The sequence below is a fragment of the Solanum verrucosum genome, unplaced genomic scaffold, assembly GCF_900185275.1.
Source record: "Solanum verrucosum unplaced genomic scaffold, falcon-dt-bn FXZP01000220.1, whole genome shotgun sequence".
Lineage (NCBI taxonomy): Eukaryota > Viridiplantae > Streptophyta > Magnoliopsida > Solanales > Solanaceae > Solanum > Solanum verrucosum.
The window spans coordinates 1,327,436-1,349,667 of NW_026020308.1; the positions used below are offsets into that span (position 1 = coordinate 1,327,436).

The 22,232-nt window shown below is 30.1% G+C and overlaps 3 protein-coding genes across 3 annotated transcripts; 1 reads left to right on the forward strand and 2 right to left on the reverse strand.

Annotated features, from left to right (window-relative positions):
• Nucleotides 1-243: 243 nt before the first annotated feature.
• LOC125835056 (LOB domain-containing protein 15-like) lies at nt 244-1,969 on the reverse strand. The gene is made up of 3 exons (XM_049514198.1): nt 1,902-1,969; nt 1,379-1,658; nt 244-675 (listed from the first exon to the last, which is right to left on the reverse strand). Exons 1-3 carry the CDS (start codon nt 1,913-1,915, stop codon nt 244-246), a joined length of 726 nt encoding a protein of 241 aa, XP_049370155.1. The 5' UTR covers nt 1,916-1,969.
• A 7,564-nt stretch (nt 1,970-9,533) lies between these two features.
• On the reverse strand, nt 9,534-10,072 carry LOC125835120 (uncharacterized). Its single transcript, XM_049514256.1, has one exon. The coding sequence runs from the start codon at nt 10,070-10,072 to the stop codon at nt 9,542-9,544; it is 531 nt and encodes a 176-aa protein (XP_049370213.1). The 3' UTR covers nt 9,534-9,541.
• Nucleotides 10,073-18,852: 8,780 nt separating this feature from the next.
• On the forward strand, nt 18,853-22,232 carry LOC125835039 (CBL-interacting protein kinase 2-like). Its single transcript, XM_049514175.1, has 2 exons — nt 18,853-18,962; nt 20,202-22,232. Exon 2 carries the CDS (start codon nt 20,564-20,566, stop codon nt 21,986-21,988), a length of 1,425 nt encoding a protein of 474 aa, XP_049370132.1. The 5' UTR covers nt 18,853-18,962; nt 20,202-20,563; the 3' UTR covers nt 21,989-22,232.

Below are 22,232 nucleotides of genomic sequence, written 5' to 3' on the forward strand. Positions count from 1 at the left end.
CAAGTGGTTGAACTCGTATATGTGATTATGTGGACAAAATTTAAAGTATACAATTCATTTTCTATCACTTTACGCAATAAAAAACTACAATAATAATTCAAAGACATATCTAAATTAAGAGATTTCTATGCATTCAATTGAACTCATAATTTTCAATTCAAACTTATTTATACATATATTAAGAGCACATGAATTCATTAATTCTCAATTTTGAATTCAACCCTAAATCGATCATCCAACATACTAGTCAAAATAGGGTACTATATTATTGTTGGGGATAACACTAAAGTTGGCTCCACTAGAAGGAGTTGCGTACATAGATTCATGAGTTGAAGGTGGAGAAGAACAAGAAGGGATAACAACCCCAAAAGAGTCTTGGGGAGGCGGTGGCCGTGGTGGATGGGTGGGAGTAGAAGGAGCTTGAGGTAGCTCAGCCACGGTCACCGTGGCTCCATTAATACCCGTTGATGCAATGATTAGACTATTTGTTGCTTCTCTATATTTATATCTCAAAATTTCAGCTCTTATTGCATTAACCTCGGCTTGTAATGATTGAACTTGTTGATTTAAAGTTGAAATTGCACCCATGCACCCATAGATTGGATCCCTTAGCCTCACATTTGCTTCATATACCAAACTATTTGCTGCATCTGCCCTTTGACTTTCTGGCACCTCCTACACATTTTTCCACACACAAAAAAAATATTCTACATAAATACTAAATAATAATAATTACGTCTCAGTTTTAAGCTAATTGAAATTAGGTACAAGAATCTAATATATATTTCCCTACTCCATATGAATTCGTTTTATTTCTATAACAATTACACCTCAATTCAAAGTAAAATGTTGTCCAATAATTAAATTTGTAAGGTTTAACAATAGTTATAATATTTTCTACTTATATACAAATATAAACGAGTCAATTAAACGATTTTTTTTTTTTTAAAAAAAAAGTCAAAAAGATTGGTAGATTCTATTATCCTTTAGTGATAGATCTAATAATAAGTTTGCGAGTTAGACAAAACTTAATAGTTCAGAATAAAACCTTGTGTATATGCACCAAAAATATAAGTATATAAGAAGTTAGAAATACATTTCAGATCCAACTATTTGACTTTAAAACCTATAACTTCTAAATTCTTGATCTGTGGATAGACAAAAGATAAAAAGGATAAAGTCAATAGGTTAGATAGTGTTATTATTTTCTCCACTATTTGTGTTGTATTGGTAGATCCAACAATGAATTAATTAGGTTTGACAGAATTCAGTATTTCAGGGTCGAGTTTATGTATATATGTGCAAAAGAGACATAAATATTGAACTATTTTCTCAATTCAGAACTCGTAACGTCTAAATATCAAGCCTAAGTACTTACCATGAGCAACTTAGAAACATTGCTAGCACCAAAGACTTTATGAACAGCAGCAAATTTTTGGGGTTCATGTGGAGAGAAATAAGGAGAAAATGGACATTCTTCAGCACATTTTCTTCTCAAAAGCTTACAAGCAGCACAAGGTATAATAGTATTCAATTTTGTGCATGAAGGCTCCAATATTATATGTCTCCTTCCCATAGTTTGTTGCATATGTAACTTTGAACTTGCATCAATATTCTCTATTTTTAACTTCTTCCCAATAATCTCATCCAATCTCTCCCTATATCCACAAAAAAACAAGAAAGAAAAAAAAAAGTATAGTATGTCTATTAGAACTAAACTATTAGAGGATAAATTTTATAGCTAAACAAAAAGGTCTGTCGATAATATCTTATATATCTAGCAATGGATTAGTGATAGAATATGTAAAAATTAATGTTAGATATAAGCAATCTGACAATAGATTAGCAATGATGTTCGTAACTAATTTCTGAGAGAAGCAATTTTGACCATGTAAACATACCTTGTTGTGGACATGTAATAATACTCTAGTATTGCCTTTTGATAGAAAGATAGATGGATTTGGTAGAAGAAAAAGAGGAGAGAGAGAGAAGAAAGTAGAGAGAGAGAGAGAGGGGGGAGAAAGGAGTGCTTAATAGGTAAGACAAAGACTATATGAAAGAGGACAAAAGTAGGTCAAAGTTCTTTCATAAGATACCAACAAAATATATGCTCACCTTATGTAAATGAGAGATGGAATATTGTTATGTAAGAGAAGTTTGATACACTCTCTTGTTTTCTCGTGTTTGATATTTTTATAGAGGTTTATTTATATTTAAATTTACGCATTACATAGTTTATTTTTCATCTGATAGTTGATATTCATATCGATGCTCAACTATATGTTTGAATTTACGCAATATAGAACATATTTATAGAGACGATGCTCCCAACAAAGTTTGATACTTTCTTTGGATGAATTATGTGTCATATATAGTTCAATTTTCGAAAGTCGAATTTTTTTAATTTCAATTGTTACTTTGAATATGTATTTAGTAAATAAAATTTACTTATTTGGTGGTTAAATAAAAAATAATAGACGAGAGGGAGTTGCTCGGATGGTAAGCACCCCTCACTTCCAACTAAGACTGGGCACCGGACCGGAATGGGACCACCGGACCGGAACGAACCGGTACCGGACCGGAACGGGACGGTTTGACCGGGTTGTTGACCGGTACCGGGATGAACCGGACCAAATTACCGGGATGGAGGCTCAGTTCCATCCCGTCCCACTATATACCGGGATAAAACCGGGACGGACCGGAATGGACCGGAACGGAACGGAACGGGATAAACGGGATGGCACATATAGCTATTTCAAAAAATAATTATTTTTTTGAGTAATTTTAAATTACGAAAATTCGAATGTTTTTTTTTATTTTTCTAAGTTATATTAGTTTATAGTATTTAAGTTTTAAAATTTATAATAATTTTACTTAAGTTTATTTTAAAGATTTTTTTTTTTAATTTTTACATATATAAGTTGTAAGTTAAGTTTAATAAAGTTTTTTTTTTTAGTTTTTGAGCTTATGTAGTTATGTTATAAGTTTTAAAGATTTGAATCTTTTGAAGTTTATAAGTTATTAAGTTATACTTATAATTTGTAAGTTAAATAACTTAAGTTTGTAATTTTAAAAAAATTAAATAAACAAAAAAGAAATGCTAATAAAAGTAAATAATGACAAAAATATTATTTTTTATTTTAATTAAAAATGATTTACCGGGACCGGACCGGTACCGTACCGGACCGGAACGGAACCGGAATGAACCGGTACCGGTATACCGGTACCAAATCATGGTACCGTTCCGTTCCGTGTACCGGTTCAATGTATCCCATCCCGTCCCGAATACTACCGGACCGAAATGGTACCGGTACAACCCGTTCCGGTGCCCAGCCTTACTTCCAACCCAAAGGTTGCGAGTTCGAGTCACCAAGGGAGCAAAAATGGATAGAAGCTCCTAGGGAGGGTAAAAAAAAAAAAAAAAAAAAAAAAACTATAAAGTAAAATAATTAATAAATTTAAAATGTTCAAAAGGTGTATAAAAATAATTTTCAAGCTCTTAAAATCCAAACTATGCCAAACAAAAATGACAAGTTATAATATAAAAGAGATTTAAAATGACATCATTTTTGATCGATTATTACTAATAATTAGTATTTTATTCTTTTAAGTTCTTATATATGAGTATAGTATACGCTTAACATGTGACAACAGATTAACTAAAGTTTGACCCAATTACATCTTGCATTTATTATAAAGTTTAAATTCTAATTCCCATAAAAAAAAAAAAAATCCATAAGAGGCTATTAGAATGGAGAAAGAAAAATAATTGCCGCTATCCCACGTGTGTTTAATTGAAGTTATTGACTTTTTGGAGGCTACAACTGGGTTTTTTTTCATCCAATAATAGTTGTTTACTATATTATTTCAGAACGTTCAATAATACTTAATTATCTATTTTATAAAATCAATAGATAATTTTAAATTTAATTTCTAATTTGCCTTATTATTAATTATAGTCATTTTTCTATTACATTTTTCAAAACATTGTATTTAATATTTATTACTATATTTAAAATAATCCTTCTATTTATAGTTTTTTAAGAAGTGTGCATAGTCAATAGTAGACAAGTATTGTTGGACGGAGGATATAATAATTTTTATCATAAAATAATTAATGAATAGTAAGTAATCGTAAGATTGAATATATATCTTTTGAGTTAAAACTTATAAATTATACTGAATATGTTATTCTTGTTATATTTTTTTATAATATAAAATAATTTAATAACTTTGATATAATAAAATAAAAATTAAGTGATCATATGTGAAATTGTTCCGAACCCACCAACTAAGGTTTGCTCCACACGTAGATTATAAATTTATAGAAGTCAAGGCAACCATATTTATGTATATTATCTTGTTTTATTATTTTTATTTTATCTCTCCGTGTGCGCGCAGTTGTATAATAGAAAAAACAGCCCTTGTTATATACAATTTTCTTCAACGTGTATTTAGGAGCATAAAGGGAAAAGAAAAGAAAATTGAATGACAAAAGAAATGGATTTGTGTGGAGGGTAATTTTATTTTGGGAAAATTACGCGGAAAAGCAAACATATACTAGTTAATTAGCTAATATAGTTATAGTTTAAATTAATTACTGCTCACAACTTAATTTTAGCTGTAATTACGTTACTTGTCCTCTTTTATATATATACAAATACAAATTATATACATATATATACAATTATATGACAGATATACACATACAATTAGACTCTCTTCCCTTTCTGGCTCGCCTCTCTCCTCTCTCCCAATATCGCTCGTCTCTCTCCTCTCTCCCAATATCGCTCGTCTCTCTCCTCCCTCTCCCGATCTAGCTCGTCAGATATACAAATACATATGTATATCAGCTATATATATATACACACACACACATACACACAATTATCTAAAAGATATACATATACAGTTCACCTCTTTCAATTCTCTGCCCTCTCTCGCTTGCCTCTCTCCTCCCTCTCCTAATCTCGCTCGGCTCTCTCCTCAATATCGCTCGTCAGATATATAAATACATAGGTATACCAGTTACATATATACAATTATTTGATAAATATGCATATACAATTCGACATATATACATATACAATTCATCTCTCTCCACTCTCTACCCTCTCTCGCCGGTCTCTCTCCTCCCTCTCTCAATCTCTCTCGTCTCTCTCTTCCCTCTAACATATAGCTACGAATCGTAATTAGCAAACTATAGTTATGAAGCATAATTAAGTTATTTTAGAGTGGCTATATGCGAAAATTCCCCTATTATTTTCTTGGGATGACATGAATTTAGGATTAAAATTATTTGTATATGACAGGAAAACTATCTTAATTAAACATACATTCATATCATATATACTAATTCTACCTATACTTTTCAAATAAGTACGTGTCTTATTACTCCCTTTGTCCCTAATTACTTGCCCACTTTTGAATTGGCACGCCTATTAAGAAAGTAATTATTGACATAGTAAGTTTACTATTTTACCCCAATTAATTATGAAGTAGATGGATTAAAAATTTAAGATTTTCAAGAAATTGTACCTTTTTCAAAGTAATTAATTGAGGGTATAATAGGTAAAATTATTTTGTCCTTTCTTGATTTGTCAAAATGGACAAGTAATTAGGGACAACTATACAAGGAAAAGTGGACAAGTAATTAGGGACAGAGGGAGTACTAATTAAGAGTTTCCTACCATATATATATTGAGGAAGATACACCTAGATACATGTAATTTTGCAACCGGATACACAAAAACAGGAAGAGAGATTGGCGAGCGAGATAATCACTCACACTAGATACACACTAGATATATACATGTATATATGCATGTATCTGGTGTGATTATTTGGGATATCAAATACATCGGAGAGTGACGAGCCAGATCGGAGCGAGGCGAGCGATATTTATTGTGAATATCAAATATATGCGAATCCACTTGGATACAGTGTATCTATAACAAATTACACCTAATTTGGACCTCATGTATCTGGACACACCAAAATCTGATAACATTCATAATATTGCAAATTAACTCCTAAACTAGTGAATTTCTGTAAGTTTCCCAATTATCCATACGTTTGTGCGTGTACTATCTAGATTGAGGTCGGAGGCACGTTAGTTAACGTAACACCAACTCTGTAAATTTATTAGTAAATTTTATTTAGACATTCAAACTATGACATATTTCAATTGAGCATTTTTTGTTTCATCAAAGTGCGGATCAAAGATAATGGTACATGGACTTCTTCTCTTGACTCTGAATATAGGTAATTTGTCACTTATTACTCTCTCCGTCTATTTTTATTTGTTCAGTATTGATTTAATACTTTTTAAAGAAATAATAGCATGAATAACAATTTTACTATATTATCCATAAATATAATAAATACAATGTTTTAAAATAATATACTGAAAAAATAACGATTACGAAGTAATTAAAAATGGACGAAGGAAATAATATTGAGAAGTCCTCTATATTGTGTTGGCAAGGTTAAAAAGTGGTTACATAAGTGTATGTCTTGATGTCTCAAAAATGCCATTTTTATGGGTGGTAATTAGGCAGGATGAGCCAAATTTGAGCTGGTTATAAAGGGTTATGACAAAGATGGGTCAAGACCCAATTCAATCCAAATTTGTTTGAGTCAGGATTGGGCCAAAATAAGTTAGGTAATGAGTTATATAACAGGTCAAGACTCAATCCAATCCAATTTTTAACTAAGTTTAATTGTTTTACTTGGTCTTTTAAAATAATTATTTAGTACCTAACAAAAATTTCTTTATTTTATTATGCCTATATATAACATATCAAATTGAAAAGAAAAAAAAGTTTGATAAGATTTTTCATGAACCAATTCCGGTTAGTACATATCAATCCAACTTTTAATGAGTTCAAATGAATTGAACATATAAATGGGCGGGGGTCAATAATCTGCTCAAACTTAAAAGGATTGGACAGATTGGCAGGTTGGGTTTGACTTTTTCACCCCTAATCATTTTAAGTACTACTTGATTGGTCTTCTAAAATACTCTCCTCGTTCATTTTTATTTATTTATTATTTTAAAAAATAATATTTATTTTTACTTGTCATTTTTAATATATATAAAAAAATTCTATTTTACCTTCAACATTAATTACTTAATTATTTCCCAAATTATTTTTTTCAAAATTAAAGAGTACACATCCATTAATATGAATACATTACTCGGTAACTTCATCCCAATCTGAGCTTGGACACCACGATCGTCAAAGCCTATGATTGATAATACTAAAACAAAATTGACAAAAATCGACCTCAAATTGATGTTTTGAGTGTCCGACAAGTTTTATAAAGAGATCACTCAGCTTACACTCTAATTTTTTTTTATATGATATAGGAAAGAAAAATTCAAAAATGACTTTAGTGGTATTTTTTTAATACTTAAATGACCTTATAACTTATAAGAAATTAACTTGTGTAATATGATACTCCAAATTTATTACTCATATGTAAAAAATTGAAGCACTATTATTTTAAATTGTTGATCAATTCTAATTAATAATTCAAGTAATAGATAGAGTGCACATTAGGGCTTGCTGTTTCATGTGATAGGAATTGCCAATTAGAATTTAGAATTTATGACAATATATATAAATATCAGAAGAATCTCACTACATTTTTGTCTAAATATTTCTTCGTATTCACATGCTTCATTTAAGTTATCAGACACAACACGTGGGGTGGAACTACAAGTCTGTCTACGGGTTAGATAATAGGTCGAAGTTGGAGTCACATGGAAGCAAAGATGTTCATCCAAATTTTCTTTGCCGAAAAGTTATATTGTAAGTGTATATATAAGATTAATTTTTTTTTTTATATAATTTGGTATTTTCATGTGTTTACGTCATAATTTGAATTTTTTTACTGAAAATCTAGCTCAGTCATTATCTAATAGTACCTAGTAATTTTTTGCTCAGATCTTGTATTTATACATAAAATTTCACTTAATATGATAAATAATTTATCAAAAACCTAATAAGCTGACTTTTCTAGAATTTGAAATAGGAATTCTTATGTAGATGTACAATTCACCAAAAGTTTTTTCAATAAAATGATTGCATGTATATGTAATGTATCGACATTCTATAAATAGTATATAATCGTGTATATATATATATATATATATATATAATATATGTGAGTATATGTCATATATGTATATATATTCATGATTGTTTATACACTTCAATAGTACTTCACTTCCTCACACAAACTGATTTTTTGCCTGATTCCGATTAACTCGAATATTCTCTGAACAATTTCAAATTTTAAATATGAGCTTCTCTCGATATGTCGTGTCTTTTGATATATATTTACTCAAAATGATTCACCATAAAGAACAAGAAGAAAGAAATCAAATGTTTATAAGATACTTTTGGAGTACTTACTTGGAGATGGACTTTTACTTTCCTTTACTTTTCGATTTACGCAATTAAATTCTTTTTGTAAGGTTCATTTATAACTTCTCGATTCTATGCGGTCAACTTTTAAATTTATTAATTATTTTCGAAGTTCCATATAATTGATGACCTTAATCATACATAGATGCTGAATTATAGGAAAGAAGCACATGAAGAATTTGGTCAATTTGTTGTATTTCACGTGACTCGTAGAATCTGAAAAATATTTTCTTAGTAAAATTAATTTTTTAATGAGAAGTGCTAAATGGCCAGAAAATTTGGTCAGAAGTTGGCCAGAAAATTAAAAAAACTATAATATTTTTTTTATTTTAAAACAAACTGATCTTTTTTTTCATTTTTTAGTTAAAATGTATTAAAGTTAAAATGGTAAAAATATTTTAAAAGGTAAAATAACATAGATAAAATATCATTCTGGCCAAATTTTTTTTCCATTTTTAATAACTTGCAATATATTTTCACTTTTTTGACTTTATACTTCTATACACTAACTGTATACTTTATTTTATACAATCAAATTAAGTTGACTTACAATAACGTGTAACCCTTTATATCAATCTTGTTTCCATACTCTATTTTATACTTACCTAATGAATATATAGCATGTCTTATCTTACACTCTTATTGACGTTAAGCAATAGTTAAAACATATGCTAATCTAAATTTTTTATGTAATCGTGAAAAAATAGAATGATCTAATGTAAATATCGGATGTCAGATAAACTTTTCCTTTATTTTTTCTCTCTACAATGACACAAATCCATTACCAAATGCAATCACATACGAAATTGCACAATCAACTTCTTAAGATCCTTTCATAATCATACAATTTTGTGAAATTAAGTTACATATAATCGTACAATCCCTAAAGGGATATTTAAGAAAAGAAAAAAAACCCTAGGTTCTCGCATCTAATCTTGGTCATTCAACTTGTACATACTTGAGACTTAGAGTGTATGGAGACAAAAACGGATCAAAGTTAATTCAGTGGGTTCAACTGGATCCATTAATTCGAATCAAAACAATGTATACATATAACTTGATTTGTATACATATAATAAGATGAACGTATTTTGAACTCACTAACTTTAGAAATTAGATTTGACTTTGCACGGAGATGCAGGAACAGAATATGACCAACACCTAGGCGGTGAAGAAAATGACGATGATGACAATGATGACGATGATGAAGAACTAGTTGGAGATGGTTGTAGTTGACTTTTTCTCAAGATAGTTAGTTTGGGAAAGAAAAAAAGTCTTTGTAAAAATTTACCCTTTGTTTGCTTTTTTATGGCATTTTTCATCTTTTTCTCAAGAAATGATGGTGGAGGAGTAAGAGGAGGAAGTGGACTTTCAATAATCTTGACTTTTGGTGTTCCTGGTTGAGATTCCCACTTAAATGGAACAGCCAATGGTGCATTTCCATAATACACTTCAACATTGGACAACTTGTTGTTCATTGAAGAGAGCGACTTTCGAAACAGAAATTGATCATCATTCTGTAGATTCGAGACAGAACTTTGATCTTGATACTCCTTTTCGTGATATAACTTTTCATCTGATTTCTTTTTGATTGGCTTGATATGGGGAAGATCTATTGTAATTTTGAGATTTTGCATTTTCTTGCTAGTATCAAACTTTTATAAGATCATATGCGTATAACTAAAGAAGTATTAGGAGTTTCTTGGAGAAAAACAAAAGTTGTATTTGGGCAAATATGATGAGTATGTATATGTATAATATATAGTTAGATTATCACAAGATATAGAAAATCTAAAATATTCAAATACCACTCATCACGACCTAACCACTCCTTTTTTTCCATCTCTTTTTTTTTTTTTGAAGTTTCGATTTTTTATTATTATATTGACGAAATTTTCAATGAAAGTTGAGAGGAGGTTAAGTTTAAAAAGTCAACTATTACAATAAAAAAATATTTCTTTTGAAAAAGTACACATCTAAAGTGAGATTCTCACTTTACTAAATCGAAAGAATAACTTTGGTGTTTGAACAAATAAATTTGATAGATTAGAAAAGCCATGTGCCCTTTCCTAGTGTCAAGCAAAGGAGAACTACATTTAGGGTTATTCCATTTTAATATATAAATATTACTATAGTTTTTCTACCACAAATTCTTTTGGCATACAATCAAATTAACTTCGGTAAATGATCATTCGTTATAACAATATTTCACTATAAATTTATAATAATTTGATTTTCTCCAAAATCAATTTTTCATATTTCATTCTACTTTTCTATAACAAAAATGACATTCATTATATAGCCATAACTTTCAAATAAATGTTGTCACTATACAAAAATTTGACCATATAAATCTCTCCCCAAAACAAAGACTCCTAACAAATATTAAACCTAAAAAGAATTGAAGGAAGAAAACTTGGGGTGCATAGTCCTCTATTAATGTGAGTTCAAGATTCTACAAATAATAATTCAAGAAAAGAGTCATACTAGCATATTATATTAGAAATTATCCTATTTTAGTTAGGAGTATTTTTATTCGAATTATATTACTACCCTAAAAAGTGAATACATTTTAAAAATTAAACGAAGACTAAACTTTAAATATTGATCCAAAAGGTAGCTAACTCATCCAAATTTTATCGATATTTTTGTTTTTTCGAGTTAAGGATCTATCGAAAATAACATTTTTATCCTATAAAGATAGACGCAACGTTTGTATATGTCATATTCTCTACATATCTCATTTATGAGATTATATTAGGTATAATTGTTATCGTAGATGAGTACATTTATGTTATAAGTCTTGGTCAACCAATGAATATAAATTCATCCATCAATAAATAAGGCTAGTGAGTGATTGAAAAAGTAGAATCCTATTTTGAGGGTGAATTCACGTGTGGCCCTCATGGGTCACATGACATGGTGATTCAAATCTCAAAATTTGCCAAATAAATTTCATCAAATCTTTAAACTAAAGTTGACTTAATATTAGACATGTCTTAGAGTGACAGCATTTGATATATTTAGCTAAAATTAATTAAAGAAGGTCACTCAATAGAGATCCTAGAATCAAGTCTCACCATTATAAGAAAAAAATGAATTTCACATATACTTAATCTTGAAGACGTGTTGCACTCATATATACGAATTTAGATTAATCAGAGTAATAAATATTTATCAAATAAGTGAATTATACAACAAATTAAATTCTAAAAAAGTTTCTGAGTCGTTATACCATGAGAAGGCCCAATATGAAAGTTCAAAGATCCAATTGTTCCATAACTAACATCTTATTAACATACTACTCAATTTTCAAACATCGTATGTGTTATATGCATATCTCATGTTAATCAGTAGAAATAATTCAAAAGAAAACTAATTAATCAAAGGGGACCCAGAAATTAATTAGGTTAAGGGAATTACAACAAAACTACATCATATTTTTGTTCTATTTCTTTTGGATCCATGCAGTTTGGTGCATGTATCATAACCATCATGTTCTTAAGGTCAACTCAATTTTCCTTACAAAATTATTTGGAAAGGGATGTTATTATTGTTATATTTGATATTAGAATAAATAGAGATGATGATATCACGATATATAATCGTAAGTGTTAATCCACCATTTTTTTTAAATAGAAGTTTTAGATTTATATATATATATTGTTTTTTTATTTTAATTTATGTCATATTATGGAATTTGAGAAGTTATTGAAATTTTTATATGATTTTAAAAATATTTTAAATTTTTAGCTATTGTGATTTGCAGTACTTTTTTTTAACATAATTTTGAAAATAATATTTATTACTCTGTTTGTTCTAATTTATATGGCACACGCAAAATTTCGAATATTAACCCTTTTTTATATGTCTCTTTAATATATTAAGTTGTTAATTATTGTATTTTATAGTACATTTTGAACCTAATTTTTTAATAATATATGTTATTTGCCATGTCCCAATTTATGTGGCATTAATTGATAGATTTGTTGGAGTCGAGAGATTTATTTTGTTAATTATTGTAATTTATATTATTTTTTTCCGTCAATTTCAAACAATATATGTTGTTAATTGATAGAATACTTTTAATGTAATTTTTTTAAAAAAATATGTGTGATTGTCCATGTCCCAATTTTTGTGGCACATGTAAAGTTTTGACAATTAACCAAAATTTTAATACATTTAAAAAAATATTTTTAAGTCGTTAAATTTTAAGTAATTTAAATTGTTGTATTATTTATTACAATTTATAATACTTTTAAAGTAGTTGAAATATTGTACTATTTATTATGATTTATAACCGTTTTTTTTAAATTTATGTCATATTATGGAATTTGAGAAGTTATTGAAATTTTTATATGATTTTAAAAATATTTTAAATTGTTAGCTATTGTGATTTGTAGTACTTTTTTTTAACATAATTTTGGAAATAATATTTATTACTGTATTTGTTCTAATTTATGTGGCAGATGTAGAATTTCAAATACTAACCCTTTTTTATATGTCTCTTTAATATATTAAGTTGTTAATTATTGTATTTTATAGTACATTTTGAACCTAATTTTTTAATAACATATGTTATTTGCCATGTCCCAATTTATGTGGCATTAATTGATAGATTTGTTGGAGTCGAGAGATTTATTTTGTTAATTCTTGTAATTTATAATTTGTTTTTCGTCAATTTCGTCGACTATTTATTTTATTAATTATTGTAATTTATTGTTTCTTTTTCGTCAATTTCAAACAATATATGTTTATCATATAATCCATTTTATGTGGTACCAATAGAATTTAGAGAGTCAATTAAATTTTGTATATAAGTTTACAATAATTAAGCTGTTAATTATTGTAATGTATAGTATTACTTATATTATTTTTAAATATATTTAAATATTATATCTTAAGTTTTTTATCCTAATTTATATGGCATTGATAGAATTTAAAGTGTGAAATAATTGTTAATTATTGTAATAGATAATATGGAGTATTTAAGTCATTAGTAATTAATATATAATATGTAGTATTTAAGTGTTATATTATGGTATTTGAGAAGTTATTGAAATTTTTATATGATTTTAAAAATATTTTAAATTGTTAGCTATTGTGATTTGTAGTACTTTTTTTTTAACATAATTTTGAAAATAATATTTATTACTCTATTTGTTCTAATTTATGTGGCACACGCAGAATTTCAAATATTAACCATTTTTTATATGTCTCTTTAATATATTAACTTGTTAATTATTGTATTTTATAGTACATTTTGAACCTAATTTTTTAATAATATATGTTATTTGCCATGTCCCAATTTATGTGGCATTAATTGATAGATTTGTTGGAATCGAGAGATTTATTTTGTTAATTATTGTAATTTATAGTTTCTTTTTCGTCAATTTCAAACAATATATGTTGTTAATTGATAGAATACTTTTAATGAAATTTTTTTAAAAAAAATATGTGTGATTGTCCATGTCCCAATTTATGTGGCACATGTAAAGTTTTGACAATTAACCAAAATTTTAATACATTTTTAAAAAAAAATTAAGTCGTTAAATTTTAAGTAATTTAAATTGTTGTATTATTTATTACAATTTATAATGCTTTTAAAGTAGTTTAAATATTGTACTATTTATTATGATTTATAACACTTTTTTTAAAATTTATGTCATATTATGGAATTTGAGAAGTTATTGAAATTTTTATATGATTTTAAAAATATTTTAAATTGTTAGCTATTGTGATTTGTAGTACTTTTTTTTAACATAATTTTGGAAATAATATTTATTACTCTCTTTGTTCTTATTTATGTGGCAGATGCAATATTTCAAATATTAACCCTTTTTTATATGTCTCTTTAATATATTAAGTTGTTAATTATTGTATTTTATAGTACATTTTGAACCTAATTTTTTAATAATATATGTTATTTGCTATGTCCCAATTTATGTGGCATTAATTGATAGATTTGTTGGAGTCGAGAGATTTATTTTGTTAATTATTGTAATTTATAGTTTCTTTTTCGTCAAATTCAAACAATATATGTTGTTAATTGATAGATTTTTTGGAGTGGACTATTTTTTTATTAATTATTGTGATTTATTGTTTCTTTTTCGTCAATTTCAAACAATATTTGTTTATTATATAATCCATTTTATGTGGTACCAATAGAATCTAGAGAGTCAATTAAATTTTTTATATAAGTTTTAAATAATTAAGTTGTTAATTATTGTAATGTATATTATTACTTATATTATTTTTAAATATATTTAAATATTATATCTTAAGTTTTTTATCCTAATTTATATGGCATTGATAGAATTTAAAGTGTGAAATAATTGTTAATTATTGTAATAGATAATATGGAGTATTTAAGTCATTAGTAATTAATATATAATATGTAGTATTTAAGTGGAAGGTGGTGGGGCCCACTTAAATAGTTTGATAAATATATTGGATATTAGTAGTGATTTATAGTATAGTAATTAATAATATATAATATGTAGTATTTAAGTGGAAGGTGGTGGGGCCCACTTAAATAGTTTGATAAATATATTGGATATTAGTAGTGATTTATAGTATAGTAATTAATAATATATAATATGTAGTATTTAAGTGGAAGGAGGTGAGGCCCACTTATATATTTTATATAGTAAGTATTGGACATTTGTAATGATTTTATTGGAACAATGATAGTAAATCCTAGACTCTTCTAATATATAGTAAAGTAATATATACAAATCCAAAAAATCACCCTATTTATATAATAATTTATTTTTTCAACAAAGAAAGTTTAATGAATCCCCACACCCTTCTACCACGATATGTCTCAAGCTTGGTGTGTTGCATCATGCACGTACAAGGTAAGATACTTTGGAATTACAAGAACTTGATTAAACACCTTTCGTTCAAAATTATATAGATAATGTTCTCACTTTTATACACGTAAATAGTTAAAATTAAGTTTGAATCCACGTAAAATTACATAGACTTGCAACCCGCATTAATTTTTTTTAAATCATTTCAACCCACCCCGCATCCCTTTCCGCCCCACATAGTCTTAAACCCGTCCCACGTTGCATCCGTACGGCCCCACATTATTTTTAAAAAATCACTTCAACCCACTTCGCATCCCTCCCCGCCCCACATAGTCTTGAACTCGTCTCACCCTGCATCCGTCCCGTCCCATTGTCCCAATTTATGTGACTTACTTTCCTTTTTAATCAGTCTCAAACAGAATGACACATTTTTATATAAAGTAGTAACAATTTAACTATAAAATGTCTATTTTACCCTTAATGAAATGATTAACAGCCACACAAATTTCTTTCATTTGTTTTGGACCACAAGTTTTAAAAGTCTTCTGTCACGACCCAGACCGTCATGATTGGCATCCACACAAACCTTCCGGCGGGAGAATCATTACTATAACTCAAACAAACAAATTTTAAGAAAACTAAGGCATTTAAAGATACGGAAGCAGGTTTAAATGCAGAAATTATATAGAATTCTCATAAACTCCAAAGGTTTAAACAAATAACTTAACCAAACTAAAACAGAAGAACAACTCCTAGAACCTGAAAGTCAATGTATCAAAACTCTACTAACGACAAGTCTAAGAACAAGGAGTACAACCTCAAAACTAAACAACACCTTAAACAAATAGTCTGAGTCCGAAAATAGTGGACTTAAACAAGAAAGATCCATGGCAGCCCAAAAGAACTGGCTCACCCGTAAATCCGGTCACGCTTAATAGTCACCTAGCTGAGGTCTATTAATAGCCACCTAAAAATGCCCTGTACTCGACAAAGAACAAGCAAGTGCATCATCAGTACACAACCACAGTGTACTGGTAGGATCACCCAGCTATCCCAATAAGTGAAACACATGCAAATAACCACAACATTATAAAACAGGCATATATCGAACATATACAATATTAGTCATCTTTTCAAGATCAATGTAGCATCACACGTTCTCAATAATACACATTGGTTATCAATTTAGAGCAACATACAGTCTTCCAATATTAATCATCATTAGATATCAACTTAATCATCACAAGTAGATACACAACACAATTTAATGGTCCTCTCATGGAACCCAATCCTATGGTCCTCTCATGGAACCCACACCCAAACTGTTAGCATACCAAAACGTGGTATCCGATCCAATGTTTATGTCAGAACGTGGCAACCGAGCCATATTTATGCTAGGACGTGGCAACCGATCCCATGTTTATGCTGAAACGTGACAACCGATCCCATGTTTATGTCGGAACGTGGCAACCGATCCATTTAACAAACCACAATTACAATCACGATGTATATTCTCACAATCATACAACAAGAGGTGATTCATGACATACAATTATTCAATTATCCTCATTTTCGATTAGAGTGATCAATAATGCAACATTCGCATACATACATGTATTATAATGAGCAATTACAACATATATCACACCAACATGAAATCACAACCACCACCTACCTCGAATCCAAGCTTGAATCCCCTAAGACACTTGAATCTTCCTTTCTGGATTCTTCCCGCTTGTTCGGGGTCTAAAAACATACAATTAACGCAAGGATCAACAATCAAAGGTCTAATTATCCGGATTATAACAAACTCAATAACCCTAAACCAATCCAAGATCCCAATACCTAATTTAGGGCTTTTTCCACCATAGATTCTAGATTAAAACCCTCCCCCCATCGATAATTACCTATTAGATTATGTTCTACGGATCGAAAAATGGATTCGGGGAGTTAAAATCTTACCTTTAACCTCAAGAATGGTGGAAAACTGTCAAGAATCGCTTGGGGTTCGTTCCTTAACTCTAAAACTCGAAAAGTGCAGAATAAAGACGTTTTGGGATTTATTTGCGAACTTAAGTCGCGTCGGACCCGCCACAACGGTCCTCACCATGCTACAACGTCTCCGCCCCAACGGCTTGCAGGGAACCAGTGAGCAAAATTCAAGAGTTCCAGACCCCCATTTCACAGCACGCCATCAGCCTGTGACACTCAGAAAATATCGTTCACGCTAAGATCGATTCCGGGAGTTCTACTCACCCGAATTCAATTTCGTATAGTCGTACAGATTCCTTAACGTCTTAGCTATCTACTCATGTAATCAAAATCATAATTAAATCACTCGATTGTTACCAGATTTCCCTACACCTTAATGACTCCGATTTCGTTCAAATCTGGACTAGGTTGAAAATTTTCAAGTTACTACGAAAAAGTTTTATGACCCCAATTCTTTCTCCATTGGCTTTTCCCTAACGACGGAATCAGGTCATTACATCTTCCTTTCTTTCTTAAACTTCGTGTCAAGTCAAACTAGCTCACATAAAATGGGACGGAGGATGTATATATATACATTTTTTATTTGTATCACAAAGCCATCACATTCGTCATAATTTTGTGATAAACTTGTCCCACACAAATATGTCAGCAATTTAATATTTGTCTTCTAGCCAATTAGGACGCAGCTAAACAGTTCATCGACCCTCATTTTAAAAAAAAAAACACATTGTATACGTAAAAATAAATAAATTATCTATTAAATTTTCATGTTTCTTTAATTTATTCAATCAATAAAATTTTATTGATTGAATAGTTGTGTTTCGATATAATTATCAGATATCAATGTTAAAAATCTATTTTGTCATCGTTTATCTCTATTTTTTAAAATATTTTTTTGTTTCTTTCTTTTTGGTCATGGATTAAGCGTGAAATAGAGTAAACGTGTAAATAGCATATGGTAAGTCCCAAAAAAGAAAAATAACATACTAAGAAAAGAAAAATATCATGTTAACACGTGGCATTGCCTAGTTTTTTCCCGTAACTTCTAATTACTGTTATGATTGAAAAAAGTATATAACTCTCATCATTTTAATGTATTTACTCCCTCCGTATTAATTTATGTGACACTTTTAAAATTTTGAGATTTAAATAATTTTATTTTTCATCGTGATCTTTTCATATCTTTTAATTATTTTGAATTGTCAATTATTGTGATTTATAATACTTTTTACATAGTTTATAAATATATAAATTTTCATTTCAAAATTTTTTGAAGATTTCATGCATAAATTTTGGATCAAACTTAGATTGTTTGACTCTCGAGAAACGAAAGTGTTACTTAAATTAGGACAAAAAGAGTTTTTTTTTTAATTTTACACCAATTTTCATGATCTTATATTAAATAAATTGATCAAAATATTATTTGATTTCGTAATTTTAATAAATAAAAAATTGAAATTTTAAAATATTATCAACGAACTAAAGCGGAAAGTAAGAGAAACAAATTGATTACGGTCTTTGGCATGGGCCCATCTCACACTGAAACATGTCTCTCCTGCCGTATTAACAGCGTCCTAAAAACACATACAACGTTGCCACTTGTGTGTGTATTTTCCTCTGTCTTTCTCAAATTAGGAAAGCAAAAAAAAAAGATCTTTATTTTCTACAGCTACAAGGGCTTCTTCTTCTCTCCCTCTTGTTTAAAAATCTGTATTAAAAGGTAAAAATTTCAACTTTTTTGATATATTTTTCATAAAGACATCATAATTGTATTGTTTTCTTGATTTTGGGTGTTCTTTGTTTTGTTGTTTTTTTGAGATAATATGATTCAAGATTGGCCCTTTGATGTGATATTATGCAACCCTTCTGTTGAATTGCGGATTAACAGAAGGGTTGATTTGATTGACGATATTAGTAGTTTAGTTGGTTGGGTATCTGAACGGGGTTCAATTTCAATTTCCATTTCCCCTTTCCCTACCCTTAATTTTGAAAAAAAAAAATGAATTTTTTTGTTTATTGATATATATTTTTGTTTAAATTAATACTCAATTGCAGGATTTCTGTGATTTTTATTCATGGTGGGATTTTGGTGAAGAAACTTTACAGCTTATTTTCAGAAAAAGAAGAGACCTTTACAGCTATTATGGATAATTTATTTGAGTGTCTGACTGATTTTTTTATATTGATTTATTTGTATGTACTAGCTGTGGCTTTTAGTTTTTGAGTAATTTAAATGTCTAAGATAACAAACACTAACTTTGATGTTCTATAAACAACATGTTCTTCTTGAAGTAGGAACTATCACTTGTTTTTAGTTTGTTCTTTTTCTAAATGCTTGAATATGCGATATTCAGGCCCGGAGTTTCTTTCAGAAACAACATATCTAACTCCACGAGGTAGGGTAAGGTTTGGGTACACTCCAGTGGGATTTCAATGTGTTTGTTGTTGTTGAACTATCATTTGTTTCCTTGGAAGTAGGAATTCCCGAGTAAGTGTCGTTATTTCTCGAGCCTTCTTTGGGATTTGTGCATTTATAGGAAGGGTAACTTGGAATCTCCGGATTATACTTTACATTTTGCAAGAGGTTGCTTCCATATTTTGACTTCGTAACCTTCGATCACACGGGAGAAACTTTATAGTTGTGCCAAAGTTTCCATTCAAAAGTTTGTTCATTTATATTTCACATAAAGTTAGATCAACCGTATAGTTCCTCCGTTGCACCTTTCTTTATAGGTTCCTTGCAATAGATGTTCTCTGTTAATTGTTGTTTAAATTGATTTGTTTGAATACAAACATGTATAACAAATTCGGGGTAAATACACATATATGATCAATCAATAACTAACACCAATTTTACTCAAGATGCAGTTCTTTACCTTTCAAATCTTTAATTTCTATAGTTGGAAGCATAATACTGTCTAGCTACTGAAATCGTTTCCTCGTATTTCATCTTTTCCAGGGAGGCAGTGGAAGTTCATCTAGTTGTTTGATTACGCACTTTTTCAGCATTTTGTAGTGGTAATTGAGAAGAGATAATCCTAGGAATGCTGAAAAATGTGTTTGAGTGTCTCGAATTCTAAAAGTGATCATCTCGAGGCTTTGGGCTTAGTAGAGTTGCCATTTTTCATCCTTGAGAATATTGAGCCCGGGTGCAACGACCATAGCATCATTGCTTGCGCCAAGATGCAAAGTGCATGGAGTAGCTGTACATTGCGTGTTGTGTTAATAAACGATAATTTGTGCGCGGATGGTTGAGTGGCAGTAGTTTATAAGGTTTTGCATCTAAGTTTGTACTAGAAAGAGATATATAGATTTTTTTTAATGGCCAATAAAGGAAGCATACTGATGGAGCGCTATGAAGTGGGCAGATTATTAGGTCAAGGTACATTTGCTAAGGTTTACTATGCGAGGAATATCAAAACCGGACAGAGTGTTGCCATCAAAGTCATAGACAAGGAAAAAGTTCTCAGGGTCGGGCTCATGAATCAGATCAAACGGGAAATATCTGTTATGAAGCTAGTCAGACATCCAAATATTGTGCATCTTTACGAGGTCATGGCGACAAAAACCAAGATATACTTTATCATGGAATATTGTAAAGGAGGTGAGCTCTTTAACAAGGTACTTAAGGGAAGGCTAAAAGAGGACGCTGCACGGAAATATTTTCAGCAGTTGATAAATGCTGTAGATTTCTGCCATAGTAGGGGTGTCTATCACCGGGATTTGAAACCTGAAAACTTGCTGTTAGATGACGATGAAAACTTAAAAATTTCAGATTTTGGTTTAAGTGCTCTAGTTGAGTCAAAGCACCAAGATGGACTCCTCCACACGACGTGTGGGACTCCAGCTTATGTTGCTCCGGAGGTGATCAACAGAAGAGGCTATGATGGGACTAAGGCTGATATTTGGTCGTGTGGGGTTGTCCTATACGTTTTGTTGGCTGGTTATCTTCCATTTCAAGACTCAAATTTGATGGAGATGTATAGGAAGATTGGGAAAGCTGAATACAAATGTCCGAGTTGGTTTCCACCAGAAGCCCGACGTCTACTTTCAAGAATGTTGGATCCTAATCCAAGTTCAAGAATTACCCTTGCAAAAATTAGAGAAAGTTCGTGGTTCCGGAGGGGTATTTCAACTTCCTCTAAATCTACAGCAGTAGACGAAGTAAGCACGGATTCAGCTTCAGCAAATACAGAGGACAAGCAAGAAGTGGCTTTGATTCCAAAGTTGAATGCATTTGATATCATTTCCCTTTATGCTAAGTTCGATTTATCCAGATTGTTCGAGGAACCTTGTTTAAAGAAAGAAACTAAATTCACATCCCGGAAAACTGCATCAGTGATCATATCCAAGCTCGAAAATATTGCTAAACATCTCAAGCTGAAAGTTTGCAAAAGGGATGCAGGATTACTGAGGTTCGAAGGAACAAAAGAAGGAAAAAAGGGAACTTTGAGCATTGACGTGGAGATCTTTGAGGTCGTTGAAGCTTTTCATTTGGTGGAAGTGAAAAAATCAAATGGGGATACATTGGAATATCAACAGATATTGAACGAAGGCCTAAGACCGGGTCTTCAAGATATCGTTTGGACTTGGCAAGAAGATCAGCAGTCGGAAGACCAGCTTCACGAGCTGCCACCAAATAATCAACTTCAGCAGGAACAACATTTAGATAACCAGCAACAACCTCCGGAGCAGCAGCATCTGCTACTCCAAAACCATCTGATACAGCAAGAGCAGTTACCTTGATTACCATACACTTCCTTGTTCACATTTTGTCCTAAATGCAGGGGCTGAGCTAGGTGCACGTGAGGGGTTCCATTGAATCCCCTTCATTGGAAACGTCATACTGTGCAAATAGGGTAGGCATAATACATACATAAACACCTTTAACTTAGCCTCAACTTTCAACTAAATACTCCCAACTTTGAGAAACCTCAACTCGACTCTATTGTGTCTCATGGATGCCTGACACCGATAAATTTTGGAGTTG

Bases quoted from the DNA above. Each gene is read 5' to 3' on its own strand.
- LOC125835056 (XM_049514198.1), bottom strand. The intron at 676-1,378 runs GTAAGTACTTAG...AAAAATGTGTAG, and splicing joins ATGTTTCTAAGTTGCTCATG to GAGGTGCCAGAAAGTCAAAG.
- LOC125835120 (XM_049514256.1), bottom strand. From the start codon at position 10,072: ATGCAAAATCTCAAAATTACAATAGATCTTCCCCATATCAAGCCAATC.
- LOC125835039 (XM_049514175.1), top strand. From the start codon at position 20,564: ATGGCCAATAAAGGAAGCATACTGATGGAGCGCTATGAAGTGGGCAGA.